Source organism: Notothenia coriiceps, unplaced genomic scaffold (genome assembly GCF_000735185.1).
Source record: "Notothenia coriiceps isolate Sejong01 unplaced genomic scaffold, NC01 NC01_scaffold00036400, whole genome shotgun sequence".
Taxonomy (NCBI): Eukaryota; Metazoa; Chordata; class Actinopteri; order Perciformes; family Nototheniidae; genus Notothenia; species Notothenia coriiceps.
In genome coordinates, this window is record NW_011369101.1 from 153629 (window position 1) to 168373 (window position 14745).

At 40.1% G+C, this 14745-nt stretch overlaps 1 protein-coding gene across 1 annotated transcript in view; it reads right to left on the reverse strand.

Annotated features, from left to right (window-relative positions):
- The window catches only part of LOC104963762 (forkhead box protein P1-like), a 924791-nt gene that overhangs the window by 18380 nt on the left and 891666 nt on the right, over nucleotides 1–14745 (reverse strand). The window contains exons 3-4 of the mRNA XM_010792404.1: nucleotides 11245–11382; nucleotides 10919–11032 (exon numbers count right to left, since the gene is read on the reverse strand). Of these exons, the coding sequence (XP_010790706.1) occupies nucleotides 10919–11032; nucleotides 11245–11364 (234 nt within the window). The 5' untranslated portion in view covers nucleotides 11365–11382. The remainder of the gene's footprint in view (nucleotides 1–10918; nucleotides 11033–11244; nucleotides 11383–14745) is intronic.

The following is a 14745-nucleotide window of genomic DNA, read 5'->3' on the forward strand; positions in this document are numbered from 1 at the left end:
GCAAATGCAGCTTTTGAATCGAATGTGCAGCATTATTGTCTTTACACTTCCAATGCGTGTACGCTTAAATATTAGCAGCGCATTCAGTCCAACAGACATATATTGTTGAGGCAGGGATACCTTATGTACATTCAAATGATGGTTTTGTTCTGCTATTTATCATTAAAGCAACCCTTTCCTCTCCAAAAAAAAGAGTTTTCATTCCCCTAAGCGTGATGCTTGAGTGGTTTAAATGTATTTTTGACCCCTCATTAATATTAACATTTCCAAATCAAGACCCTGAATATGTTAGTCCCACATCAACTCTTGTGCATTACATAAAACCACAAAGAAATAGATGTTCCCCCTGAAGCCACCTTAGATTTTCTTTGTATTTTCCATGCTTTTTTGTTGCAAGAAAAGCGCATTTTTGTCGCAGTGCCAATGAAATACATGTAAGACGTTTCACAAGACTATGAAGAGTGGACAGAACATGTCTACTCGTATGACAGCACATGCATTTCTGGGACAGTGCCAGGTTCACCCCCGCCCCCCCTTTACCCCTAGGTATGAATATTAGCCGTCAACTGTTTTATCCGCAAGAAAGAGAGCAGATAACGTAAATAGAGTGAAAAGTTGACAGGCCGGCCGGCTCCGAGTCACAGGGATGAGACAAGCCGGCAACACAGGCCTTTCAGATCCATTCATGCATGTTTTTTTTAACCGAGATGTCCTCCTTTGTTTCTGCGTCTTACATCCTCCCACTGCTTGGGAGAATACCCGCGCCGCCAAACAAGCTCGTCTTTCCCACATCCTCTTATCCTTCTGATCACTCCCCATCCAAACAAGGCTGCAGTGTCCAAGGCTGTGTGCTATCACAGAGCCTCATATCTAAATGTGTGACATCAGAAGGGAGGAAGAGGAGACAGTGAGGGAGGGACACAGAGGGAGTCATTGAAAAGGAGAGATGAATAGACGGGTGATGAGGAGACGGTCCGCGGGATGATAGAAGATGGATTAAAGGCGATATAGAGAGGGACTGTAGACACAGGGCTGTATGACATAGACAGACATTGCTATTCTGCTGCCTCTCAGCTACACACAGGGCTGTGTGTATGACACACACCATCATTTGGAGTAAACACCATCAGTCACATTCAGAACATAGGGTTTCTAAATGTGAAAAATGGCAATATCCTGAAAGATCCTAATGGCTTCTCAATATAACTGTGGGGAGACGCTCTTTATTTGGAAGTCCACCAGATTCGTAAACACACCTAATTAGTGACTTATGGTGCATTCCAGTTGTACTGGGAAGTGGGAGTATCCAAGTTCCCAGTTGGAAAAATTCAACTGGAACGCCCCCTGAGGTCGGACTTCCTACTTGGAAACTCGGAGAGAACTCGCCATACCCGAGATCAACATTAAAAATCTGCATATGAACATTAAGAGAACACTTTGATAACATAACATGTCAACTCTGACGTTGTATTGAGTCAAGTCCGTAACCGCTGTATAACTCTTGCCTTAGGTAATCCAGAAGCAGCAGGAAGTGAAAGCCTGGAAAGAAGCCTTCTTGTTTTTTAGTCACCAAACACAGTTGTTGATAATGCATCTTAAACATCATGATGTCAAGGACTGTCTTGCAGTATGGTTGGATTGTTTGTTGCCAGGGTGAAACTTGGCAGTGAAAAGTGAGAAAACATTTATTCCAAACAGGAAAAAAAAGTATTTATTTTGCCTCCATTTATTCCTCTACTCATTCATGAGTGAAATGACAGCAGACGGAGCAGAGGAAGGAACTGTGTGATCACTTAATCATTCCTGTTGCTAAGGTATAAAGCTAGGCGAGGTGCTACACAGGGCATTTTGTTTGGAGACACAAGTCGAGGATGCGGCCAAGCATAACTTAAGTTTAGCGCTGGTTAGATGACAACATTATCTATAACAATTCAAATACAAATCCTGTGCAGCTTGAACACTCCAATTACTTCATACCATGTAGGCTATCTTTAGCCTCAGCCAACTTCCCTTTAATCACAATTCAAGACTGTGTAGATTATTCTATGTTTTCTTTTGGATCTTAACAAATAAATACATTCTAAATAATTCAAAAGAATATTATTGGTTGATTGGTTGATTATTGGTTTTAGAATGTTAGCATTTCATGGAACAATGATTACAGCAGGTTTAAAGTGGAGAAGGGTATGATTATCTTAAGGTAAGGAAACCATGTTGTGTGGCAATGGTTATTGATTTATTTAAAGCATTTCAAATTGTTGTCAAGAACTGGCTTATGGTTCCAACAAAGGAGGGGGAATACGACACAGGTTGGAGGTACCTGTGGTTTTATAACACTAATACAGAGAAGACACACATGAAGGGTCATCATGACACTGTTGTTTATTCAAAACTAGGATGGCTTTAAAGTTTAAAGTTTAAGATTGGTTGGCCAATGTGTTGCTGATAGAGCTGTTTTTTTCTAAACTGAACTGAGGTAATCTGTGATCTCTACCCTATCATGGCCAGACACAACCATGAATATTTGAGAATTACTTTATGGGATTTTTAATTTCTCGTCAAATAGCAATGTTTTAGAAATGTTAGCTTTCTCAAATATGAATGCAAAGAAAACATGGTATGGTCAAGATTGGGTTTATGGCAAATATTGATGGCTAAGGTTCAGCAATTAGAGCATATTTACCCTGATAGAAAAGTGAATATTACAATACGTTTAACCTTACTTACTTTGCATTGCGCTACGGCAGGGGTGCCTATTACGTCGATTGTGATCCACCGGTCGATCGCAAAGGTAGTGTGGGTAGATCGCATTGAAAAAATAAAAAAATATTATTATAATTTTAATTTTAATTTTTTTTAAAGTTAGCCTATCATCCATCCTTACTATGGCATTTACCACTTGATTGACGTACAGGTAAGCCAGTCTGAGTTGTATTGTGCCATACAGGTTCATGCAGTTATGAGGGGGCCTCACCTCCTCATCTGAAGCGCAAATGCAGCGCACTATTATGCGCTTATAAAATAAGGTAAGATTAACCTTTATTAATCCCCGAGGGGAAATTCAGTTGTACAAAGCAGCAACAGGGTAAGCGTGAAAAAGCAGGACAGCAGAGATTCACACAGATTAATAAAATCAAAAATAAATAAAATCAAGACATTTTTTTTAAATTATAATAATAATAGGCGCAATTAGTGTAAGCGCGCCACAGTTTATCCGCCGTTTACTCCACTAGCACCCCCACCCACCCTCACAGATTGGGCATGTAGGTAGATCTTTTGGGCTTGGTCATTTTAAAAGTAGCTCCCAAGCTGAACAATTGTGGGCACCTCTGCCCCACAATTTTTCTGGAGGTACCACAGGGACCTGTACCTGGTCCTCTTTAAAAATTGAATTATAAAAAACATTGAATGGGATACTAATGACACCATCATGCAATGCTCAGCCTCTCTTATTAAAAGTATATTATCAGGCTACAGTTATACATTTTTCGGGTTCACTCTCAGCTTTTAAGCTGTCCTTGAATCAGGACAAAAGAAAAAAAATGCTGTTCTCGGAAAACAGGAACAGGCTTCTGCATAACTTGGACCTCTTACCTCCTCCAAGCAAACCAGTTTAGGGTTCTTCCTTTGTTGAAACCTCGGCATTTGATTGCCAATTGTCTATTCTCAACTGCAGGTGAAACATTTATTTCAGATAAAAGTCATGTTTTACCTTTACTCGTCTGAGATCTTCAGACACATCTTTTTCACACAGTGCCCTGGTATTTGACACTGGTAGCACATTTACGACACATAATAGGAATTTGTATGCTGTGTTCGGATGGATCTCTTTATGCAGGGATCTATTCACTGCCTGGCTCTTATTTATAAAGCCCTCCAGAGGTTGCCTCAATTGTACTTATGAGTCTTTATGGCTTTACTGTGTAAGCATCAGTAATGTTTAAGGTCAGAAGACCTTCTCCTTGGCTGCTTGAACTGAGATTTGAAGTTAAATGGGAAAAAGACATACAGGTGTACTTTTTCCTAAAATTAGGAAAAGACTCAAAATCAAACTCAGAAGGAATTAAAGTATGTCGATTCTATTTTTATTTCTATGAATTAGTCTTTTGTGATGCTGTTTACTGTAGGGTTCTGTCCCTTCTGTATTTGTGTTCTTCACGTTGTCTTCAGCAGGGCTCACCTATGTTTTTGCAATCTCTGGATTTTTTGCCCGGCTTCAGAAACATTTGCCGTTCATAGATAGTGGAGCCCTTTTGGAAAAAAGGAACATGCTTTTCACAAGTTAAAGAGGATTTCCTTGTGTTTCTGTCAAAGTGGAGTCAGACCAAACACAGTTGTTGAATGAGTCAAATCTGCTCTTTGGGTCACTTTCACCTCTCGCGTGATGAATTGGATCCCATTTGACTGATCATTTTTTGATATAAGTATTCTACATTTTGGAGTTCAAGCCATGAAACAATTATTTGATATTACTGATTATTGGCAAAACTATCCGAACATGTGTGTAGCTTTAAAAGCCCTTGTGTAGTAGTTACATGTCAGGATTTCAGTCTGCTGCAGCGCTGTGAGTCGAGTTCTTCAATCATCACGGTGCTCTTTGCTATTTTTATCTTCATGTTAGCAACGTGTGAGAAGCAGAGGAAACACCTTCACACCTCAGCCTGTTCCCCTGGAATCCTCTAATGACCAAAATACCCAGCAGCCAATGGATTAAAGCATTTAGATGTAATGTCTATACATGCAAATATACATATTATGCAAAACAACTCTCATTCCACGTTATGATGGCTTTTTCCTTATTTTCTATTATTTATGTAAGATAACATTCCAAAATTCAAGTCTACATAGAGATTATTTTACACATTACTAACTATCACAATTGACATTTTAGACCTGTATATTTAGCAATTTACAGTTTTGTTTCACTCACATCTTAAAGGGGCCCTATTCTACTCATATCAGTATGTAGTGTCTCTACTGTGACATGTCTCCATGCTTTAATGTTCAAAAAGCTCTTTATTGTTCTCATACTGCCTGTGCTGCAGCACCTCTTTTCACCCTGTGTCTGAGCCCAGTCTGCTCTGATTGGCTAGCTGGCCGGCTCTGTTGTGATTGATCAACCGCTTAGACATGTCCCACCCCTTAGCCTATCAAATACAATGTGTTGGAGCGCTAGCTAGGGCTGCTCGATTATGGCAAAAATCATAATCTCGATTATTTGGGTCAATAATTGATATCACGATTATTAAAAACGATTATCCATTTACTTGTAAACATCCATTTATTGAAAAAAAAAATTGAACAGTATGTTTTTAACAGTTGATTACCCTGAACTTTAAGTATAATTCAACTGAAAAACCAATACAAAAAAAAAATGTTTGTTTTATTTCGATTATATTGTTTTCATAATCGTTGCAAGCCAAAATCGTAATTGTGATTGAAATACGATTAATTGAGCAGCCCTAGCGCTAGCCAGTAGAAGCGCAAGTGTTGCATATAGTAATGTCATTATGTCAAGGAAGTAAACAAAGGAGTCTAATGGAGGCGTTTCAGGGATTTTAGCCTTTGCAGACCATTGACATGCACAAAGACCTATAATAACACACTACAGGAAAGTAAAAACCCCAAAAGTCATAATAGGGCCCCATTATTAAATGTATTATAAACTTTAATTCCAAGGTATTTGTTTGAAACTCAAAAATACATTCGACAGCATTTTCAAGTGCCACCTGAAGAAGGGATTGTTCTCACAGGCTTGTGTTTGTACTGAGACATTGTGAAAGACAGAGGGATCAGAGGAAACCAACCATCTGCTGCATCTTTATTACCAGCCCAGTCCTGAGTTAGAGGCACTGCCTGTGCGTCGGCAAATCACACACATTAAAATCCCTGCCCTGCTAAATTGCAAACAAAGATAGATCATAACAATTGGAAAAACTACATTTCAGGCCTTTTATTAAAATGTCAGTCCCTCCGGTCACATGTAACACTTCTTGAATTGTTCAACATCTGAATACGACTGCTCCGGCCAAACAGCTACAGGTATCATAAGGGGCATGCTGTATTCAAAGGGTTCATAATGATTGAAAACTTGACTCAAATCTCAAAGGAACGTCTCTTCACACGCCAGCTCCTTCACAGAAATGAGTCACATGCATGTAGGCATGATCATGGCATTCCCCCACGCACATACTGTACTCAGACACCTTGCTGGAGAAACTGCAGATGGTCCTCTCTGCTTCCTCCACAGTTGTCTCAGTAATGTCGTGACCCTTTTTCTGGCTGCAGATATAAGTTCTTGTTAACACATTATGCTATAATTCCTTGCACTCCTTTTTTATAAACTCCTGGCACTTCATTGATTAATTCATTAAATATTAATAGGCTTCATGCATAGTCTAATAACCACTTTCAGAATAATTTAGTTTGATAAATCATCTCAGCAGTTTGTTTGATAAAATCAAATAATGTGCATCAAAAGGACGTGTTCAATGGCAGATTATTTGAATGCAGACAGCCCTGCTGCTCTTTTCAGAACATCTCAATAAAACAGACACAGGTAGTTTCATAGGGCCAGATGATCTTTTCTTTATCCTCTGTGATGAGGCCGAGGGAAATCTTTGATCTGGAGTGGCTGGATAATCATCCGTAGCTGAGCCCTGATTTCCATCTCTATCCAACTCTCCCCTGGAAGCTCCATAAGTAGCCATCAACACTGGAACTAATCAGGGTTATTACTCCTCTCCCATTGGAGCGCACACTTCTGCAGATGTGGGGTCGCTTCACTGTTGTTCTACATGTTGATGCTGAACAGGTTTGATCATCTCTGTTTGCTGACGCATCGGCCTGATGCCAGATTTAAAGGTGGAGCACTTTTGACTTATTTTCTAAGGACAATTTCTGACATTTTTATCTCAATTTAAAACAAAAGATGTTTGATGAGAGAAATTATTGTGTGAATTCAGTAAAGGCTGCCATTAAGAGCTGCTAACCCTTATTTACTTTTTAATCACAGAATAAAATACAAATAAGAACAAGCTGCTGCCATTACATTTTTTTCTCTAGTGCTATTTCCATTTGCCGACAGAAATGTAATTACAAATACATGACATACCATCACTTAAAAAGGCTTTGCCTTGAACGATGACTCCTTTTCAATAGACAAGTTCTATATTCACATTTTGATTTAGTGATAATGTAAGGTATTTGTAATTGTGCAGAATGAACCTGATACACTATATGCAAATCCACTGTAGAGCATTCTAAGTGAAGTCTCATGTCTGTCAAAGGACATCTCAAGTTGAGTTTGAGTCCTTAAACAATGTCTCAAATAATGTCTGAATCTGTCAAGGCAGGTTTAAGTCAAGTCTTAAATCTGCCAGTGGATATCTCACATCACCTTTAGGAAAATGATGTCAAGGCTCAAGTCAGAACAAGATTCAGGACAAGTCTCAGGTACTACTCAGGTCTGTTCTAGTCCCGTGTTGTGTTGAGTGTTGATTCTGAGTTGGCTCTCATCTTAGTCCAAACCAAGAGAGTTGTCGAGTCAAAGTCAAATCTCCATTCCAGGACTCAAGTCTCAGCTCTGATTGAGACCAAACTAAACTACATATGACTACTAGTGTGAGACTATAACTACTTGTCTTGTGATAAAAGGTGACAATCCACAGCTCCAGTCTGATGCTGGAGTGATAAAGTTGTATCTTTGTGAAGCTGGGAGAGTTGATCAGTGGTGCTGATCTCCTGCAACATCTGATGTAGGCCAGGCTCAATGTGCTTCTCTTGCAGTCACATTTTCCCAAAACAGATGTTTGCGAGGGGCCAAGGGCTAATATATAAGCTGTCACCATCACTGTCATAAAAGCTTGGGATTCCTCCAAACGCAGGTCCATTTATCCAGAACACATCTGGTGGCAATTTGTCTTCCGTTAGAAAAACGCCTTGGTAAACTTTTTGTCTCCCCAAAAAAGAAAACATGTGGCCCTAAAGTGCTGACTTCCCAATCTGCTGTTGTCAGCTGTGTTGTACTACAGCTCTGCTGTGTGAACCATTTATTCATGAGCCCTCCATGTTCCACCTCATTACATCTACCATGTTGTTTTCTCCACTAAAAGGACAGTGCAGCTGGATACTGAGCGGGGCACATTCGGACCACTTGTTCATTTGCTCTTTACAGTGGAGCTAATGGTGGACAAAGAATCAAAAGAATGCAGTTTGAGAGATTATCATTATTTTCTCTGTACGGGAATACATGTTTGGACATTCTTATTTATTTTTCTTTTACTTTCATGTATTTAGTTTTCTCCTCTAATTCATTTTCTTCTTTTTATAGTTTTTTAGTTGCACACACACATACAGATAGGAATTCCGTAAACAATAATACAAATATAAATATAAACAAAAAGGACAGGGAGCCCCTTGACTATGCAAATAACAATTAAAGATGGGGTAGGTAATTTCAGAGAAACCAGCTCGAGTGCGCTAGAATTTGAAAATACACAGCCGGAAAAAATCTGCCACTTCCTTACAGAGCCCCTCCTCCAACACACACGAACGCGCACATGACCAATGAGGGCACGAGATAAGTTTGTGCACAGATGGAAGGCTGACAGGCAGGTAGGCCATCAAGTTATTTTAGCCGGGCCGGCTAAAATGATTGGTCATGCTTTTTACAGTACTACGGCTTCCACAGATCACATTTTTTTATGGATTTTTTGTCAAAGCACTTCAGATATTCATTGCTATCGGGATGTTAAGAGCATTCCATGGAATATAACAACAAGTTTATCTCGAGCCGGTTTCTCGGCCCCACCTTTAACCTTTACACATAACACAGACATATAAAATACAGGAAACACAACTCAGTAAACAAAAACACCAAAAGCAGTAACTACATTGTGCACATTTGGGACATTAAGTTACACTACTTATTACTGCAACAGCAGCTGATGGTTGGACAATATGTTAACAGTAGGCACTAACCTCAGACAACTTCAATTTAAAACAGGCTATAGTTTGAGGCTTGATTGAAAAACATTAATTACAAAAATAAATCATACTATCAAAATACTACAACGAATGAAAATAAGCTTGAGATAATTGAAACTGTGGTTTAAATTAGTTCTAATAGACTATTGTTGTTTTTAGATATAGAAACGAAAATATTTTTTTTATTAATTCTGGCGTTGCTAATTACGACCTTACTACCCGCGAACGATTAGCGAACGTTGCAAGCAAGCTAAAGAATGAAGAAAGCTGAATGATGTTAAAAACGTGGCTCAAAATGGGAGGTATTCGGAAGAGAGGTACAGAGGAGAATATTACCAGCGAAAGTGAACAAGTGAGTGAGGAGGAGGACAGTCATCAACCGAGCATAAGCGCAGGCTCCGCCAGCAACACAAAAGTGATATGCACAGCCGCTGTGATGGAGGAGAGAAGTAATTCAGGAAGAAGGCATTTGCTCAAAGGATGGAGAGAAGGCTGTGACCAAGGTCAAAAGCTGAACAAGCACACACTTGTCCTTAATTGTTATCTTTTTCCTTATCTTTTTTACTTTGCCACCACAGAAATGGCAATAGCAAACATCAGCAGACTGAAGATGAGCTATTAGCCCTTAGGCTCATCTGCTCCTGGAGACTTCATTATTATTGTGGAACCGAATTCCCAAAAGGACATTTTCTGTTACAATGTAGGTTGTTGCAGCAGGCCTACATTCACACTTTGGTATAGGTCCAGGAAATGACATGTGTGTACAGTTGACATTTGTTGTGTGAGAACAAGTTATTATTTTGTTCTTTATATTCTCACTTGTGGAGAGAGAGAGAGAGAGAGAGAGAGAGAGAGAGAGAGAGAGAGAGAGAGAGAGAGAGAGAGAGAGAGAGAGAGAGAGTAGAGAGAGTAGTAGTAGTAGTAGTAGTAGTAGAGTAGTAGTAGTAGTAGTAGTAGTAGTAGNATACCATTGTAAGTGCTGGTGTATTGGTGTTGATTGACAATACTTCAATACTATGCATGCTAATCATGCTAATCAGAAGCAAAACACTAAACAGTTAATGTGATTTCAAAAATAAAGTGTATTCTAAGGGAAATATCAGTCAGTTGTTCCATCTTTCTAGCATGTCTGAAATGCTAATTAGCTAATCGTTCTAATCAGAGGTATGTTAGACATACATTTCAAAATAAATACTACATATTTAATGTGGTTGCAGAGAAAATAAAGTGTTGTTGCACTGTATCAATCAGCTGTTGTCATTCATCCCACATACCTGACATGCTAATCGGCTTAATTTGCTAATCATGCTAATCACAAGCATGACAGACATAACGCTTAAAAGCTACATTTAATAGGCTTTTAAAAAAAAGAGTATTCTTATGATGCTTATCAGAAGCATGTCAGAAACTATAGTCTGGTTCCAGAAAAAAAGAGTATTCTTAGCACAGTATCAGTCAGTTGTTGCCAACAGTCTAGCATTTCTGAGATGCTAATTAGCTGATCATGCTAATCAGAAGCATGTCACACATGTTTGAAAAAAAAAAAAGACTATATTTTATGTGCTTTAAGAAAAAAAACGTATACTGAGCACATTATCATTCAGTTAATGCCAGTCATCCTGACATGCTAATGAGCTAATCATGCTAATAAGAAGCATGTCAGGGATTTTTTAAAACACTATACATATAATGTGGTTGTGGAAAAAAAAAGAGTATTCTTAGCATAGTATCAGTCAGTTGTTTCCATTTATGCAGCATGTCTGACATGCTAATCAGAAGCATGAGTGCACTTGATCCCCCCCCACCCCTCCTGGTGCTTTAACCACAGTCTGGAAGCAGATGGGGTTGAGGGAGGGAGCACACATGCCTTCCACGCTCTGTCTGGCCAACGGTTTGGTAATGGCAGGCGCTCGGAGTGATGTCAGCCTACCTCTTTATTCTGCTTGCTGCCCGCATGCTGCTGCTGCTGCTGCTGCTGCTGCTGCTGTAAGAGCTGGAGGTGGAGCTGTTCCTGCTGCTTCTTGTAGAACTCTTGGAGTTGCTGCTGCAAGAAAAGACAGAAGGCGACACGTGAGTGAAAGCCTGTCGGTCGTATAAACTCAGCGGTGGGTTTTGGGAGAATTTTCAATACTTTGAGGAATGTTGAAGGAGGGGGAAAAAAATGAAAAGAAGGGCAGCTTAAAGTGAATTTATCTTTGCTGTCTTAACATAAAGAAGATTTACAGACGAATGAGGGTAATGTCAGATGCACATTACCTGCTGTAACATGAGGGCCTGCTGCTGCTGGAGGAGAACCTGGAGCTGCTGAGGGCTCAGGACCTGCTGCTGAAGGATCTGCTGCATCTGCTGAGGAGTTATTACCTGGGGTGTCATCATAGCCACTGAAACTGGAACCTGTAACACACAAACAAGCAAATAGATGTAAGAATCCACTAATACATTACCGATTGAATGCAGTACTTGAATTAAGCGAGTCATTGTTCTACATGTATTGTCATAAGTGGAAGGAAACAGGAAACATTTTAGAAAATTTCCATTCCAGTTTAAGGTGAATATATTTTTGAGATATTCCATTTAAAGTAACAACACAATCTGAATATGTCCATATTAGAGGATGTTCTGCATAGAAACCTACTTTAACAATTCATTTATTGTCCAAAAGGTTGAATTATACATCAAATGAATGATATAAAGAAAGCCTCTTGGTAAATACTGGACTGTTAGACTTCATCTTAAGTGTCATCTCGATGTGTTACAAGCTGCACACACCCTCCAACAAACACACACCCCTCTAACTGTTCTGACACCACACCAGACTGAGGCGAGCTAAGAGGACACGAGACATCTTCCTCCATCCTCTTCATCCTCCAACCTTCCCCTCTCACACACACAATCTCTCAATATGATCCGCATCTGCATCTCAGATCCAGCGTTTATACAACATGGCAAATATGCCATACCTGAGGACATGAAAAGATGGCCTCAAAAACTGCTGCGGTTGGCTCAATGTGTCATCTGAGAGCATTTCATTAGAGAGGCTGTCAGCAGAGATCTATTATGGGGTGGATGCACGGTGCCTGGAGGAGGAGGAGCCACGCTGAAGAACACACACACACACACACACACACACACACACACACACACACACACACACACACACACACACACACACACACACACACACACCTAGGCCTCTAACTAACTCCCAAGCAGAAAGGTGTGAGTGCATGACTCCTCAAAACAAGTGATTTGTTGTGACACTGAGAGAGCGCCCACAGTTGTCAGGGCGCCTTAATTGCTCGGGCGGCGGACGGGACACCGAGTGTGTCTGCCACTCAGCGCCATGATGTGCGATACCATTAAAAGCTCCTTTCCTTCACATTCGGATGACAAACAGCAACTGAGACGTGTGTGATGGTGTTGGGTTGTTAACATGTTGTGGTGGTGGTGTTTTATTGGGTATGTTAGGATGCAGGCAAGGTTTGTTCTCAAGTACAATTTTGAAGTTGACTTTAATTTAAATGTGTTATTACTTAATATTTATACTTTACTACATATTTACATACAGGCAATATATAACTATATTGACTGTCCATTACACCCAAGAACCAAACAGACACACATGAGATGCAGAATATATTTAATATTCCATAAAACCCCACTATTTTCTTTGGAGTGTATTTTGCCACCTGTTATTGGTTGGTGGCAATATTTGTATCCACAATAAATTGGCTATGCAATGTATTCTTTAGTCTGCTTAAATTAAAATATCTCCTTGATCTCCATACTGAGTGGGCTTAACCACAGCTTTACTTTACAGATTCTGATTATTAGCTAACACAAAATATAAATCAATTAATGAATCAACTATGGTATGTAATTACAGGTTAAGATATCCAGCAGCAGAATGTAAAATAATTCAAATTAGCTCTATTTTTACCAGCTGTGATGGACACATTATTGCATAAATTATCATAATCCAGTCATTTAATATATAGGATTGTGAAATGGGACGAGTGCTTTTACTTTTGGTGTAGATTTGATGCCTGTACGTTAGTAATTCTACTTACGTAAGATTTGAAATGCAGGACTCTTCTCCCCCCGCTGTTAGCATATGTGCATATAAAACATGCTTTGTATCTCAGATTGATCACACAGTGACAGTCCGCCTCCACCAAGGTTACCCAAATTGTGGCTCCGCCTTACAGCTAATGAACCCCTTTTGAATTTTTTATGCATTTTTTGAATGTTGCTTAAAATCTCATACGGTAACATGTTTGTTTTTTTTCTCTCTGCATCATTATTGTTCAACAAAAACAAAGTCATAATGAACGGCATGTAGAGCAAATGTGGAGGAAAGGGCAAGGGATGTCAAATAGGAAAGGAGCGGCTTTGATGCTCTCCGTTAACTCAACGCCACACTGTGCTGCCTCCAGCCCCCAGGAGAGTGACGGAGAACCAGCCCCACCCAGGAGGACTAACACACACTTCACATCTCCAGAAGCAGACGCGAGGAGCAGAAAAATACAATATTAATTCCCCGCTGTATTATGTCTTAATATGCACTTCATCTTGACTTTTGCACATGACTTGTCCTGTCATTTGCATAGCCCCGGCCTCCCATTCTCCTAATTTCACAGTCATTATCCACTGAAGTCCTTTCTTTCCCTTCTAATTTTGATGAACTATTTTGAAGGTCAACCCACGTCTTTCTGACACGCAAGCGCCATACGTGACGTGATATATAGTTCCCGTCTAAACATGACATTTACCCCCCACGCACACTGAGGATAAATAATAATGTGTGTTTGAAATCTACTTCATGCTCTATTTTTTTGACTACCGTGTTTAAAGCTGTCTTATTTTCTAATGTATAATCATTTTGTCAAGCCATATTATATAGAGTGTGAGGTTTTACACATCCCGGCTCTCGATAGCTGCCAATTTCATTACAAATTACACCGGGATTTCCTTCAATTTAACCGTCTTAATTCTTTACACCTAGATCTCATCATGGTTTCACACTCCGCCTTGTGAGGAGCGTCTGGCTGCTGTAACTACAGCCGGAGCAGCCTCCTCTGTGCAAGAGGCTATTACACACCCCCATTTTATTACCCATTACTACTGAGGTCATTAGCAGCAAGAGGGATTGTATGCTTCTTAACCTATTGATCAATGTAACTACTACCATTTAATCCTGTGCTGAAGGAGTGAAAATCTGCCTAAGACTGGATTCTATTGAGAGGAAAGGCGGGAGGAGGGTGTATTGGGGGGGTACTTTAAGAGAGAAATATTGCCCTGGCCGCTGTATCATGCCCATTTAACGCAAACACAGGATGCCAGTCGCCATTTAGAGCACTCCCTTATGGTACACTCCCTCCGTTATCTCCCGGATAACATCATGACTCCAGATGATCCACAAAAAAACATATATCACCATCTAAAGATACAAAAAGAGAGAGTGGTACTGGGCTAATAACTGGAGGGATCCAGCGAGCCCGGCTCTAATCTAGTCCGCAGATATGAGGGTGCGAAAAAGAGGACATTCTGAGGATGCCAGGGATAGCTGACTTTTATGAATTTTGCGAAAGGTGTGGCGCTCTCCAGGTGTACAGAAACATTCAGAGCTGGAACATCTTCACACAGCTGCCTAGTGACTGCAGGCAATATACTGTACCAGCACAGGCCTGCTGGACACACACACACACACACACACACACACACACACACACACACACACACACACACACACACACC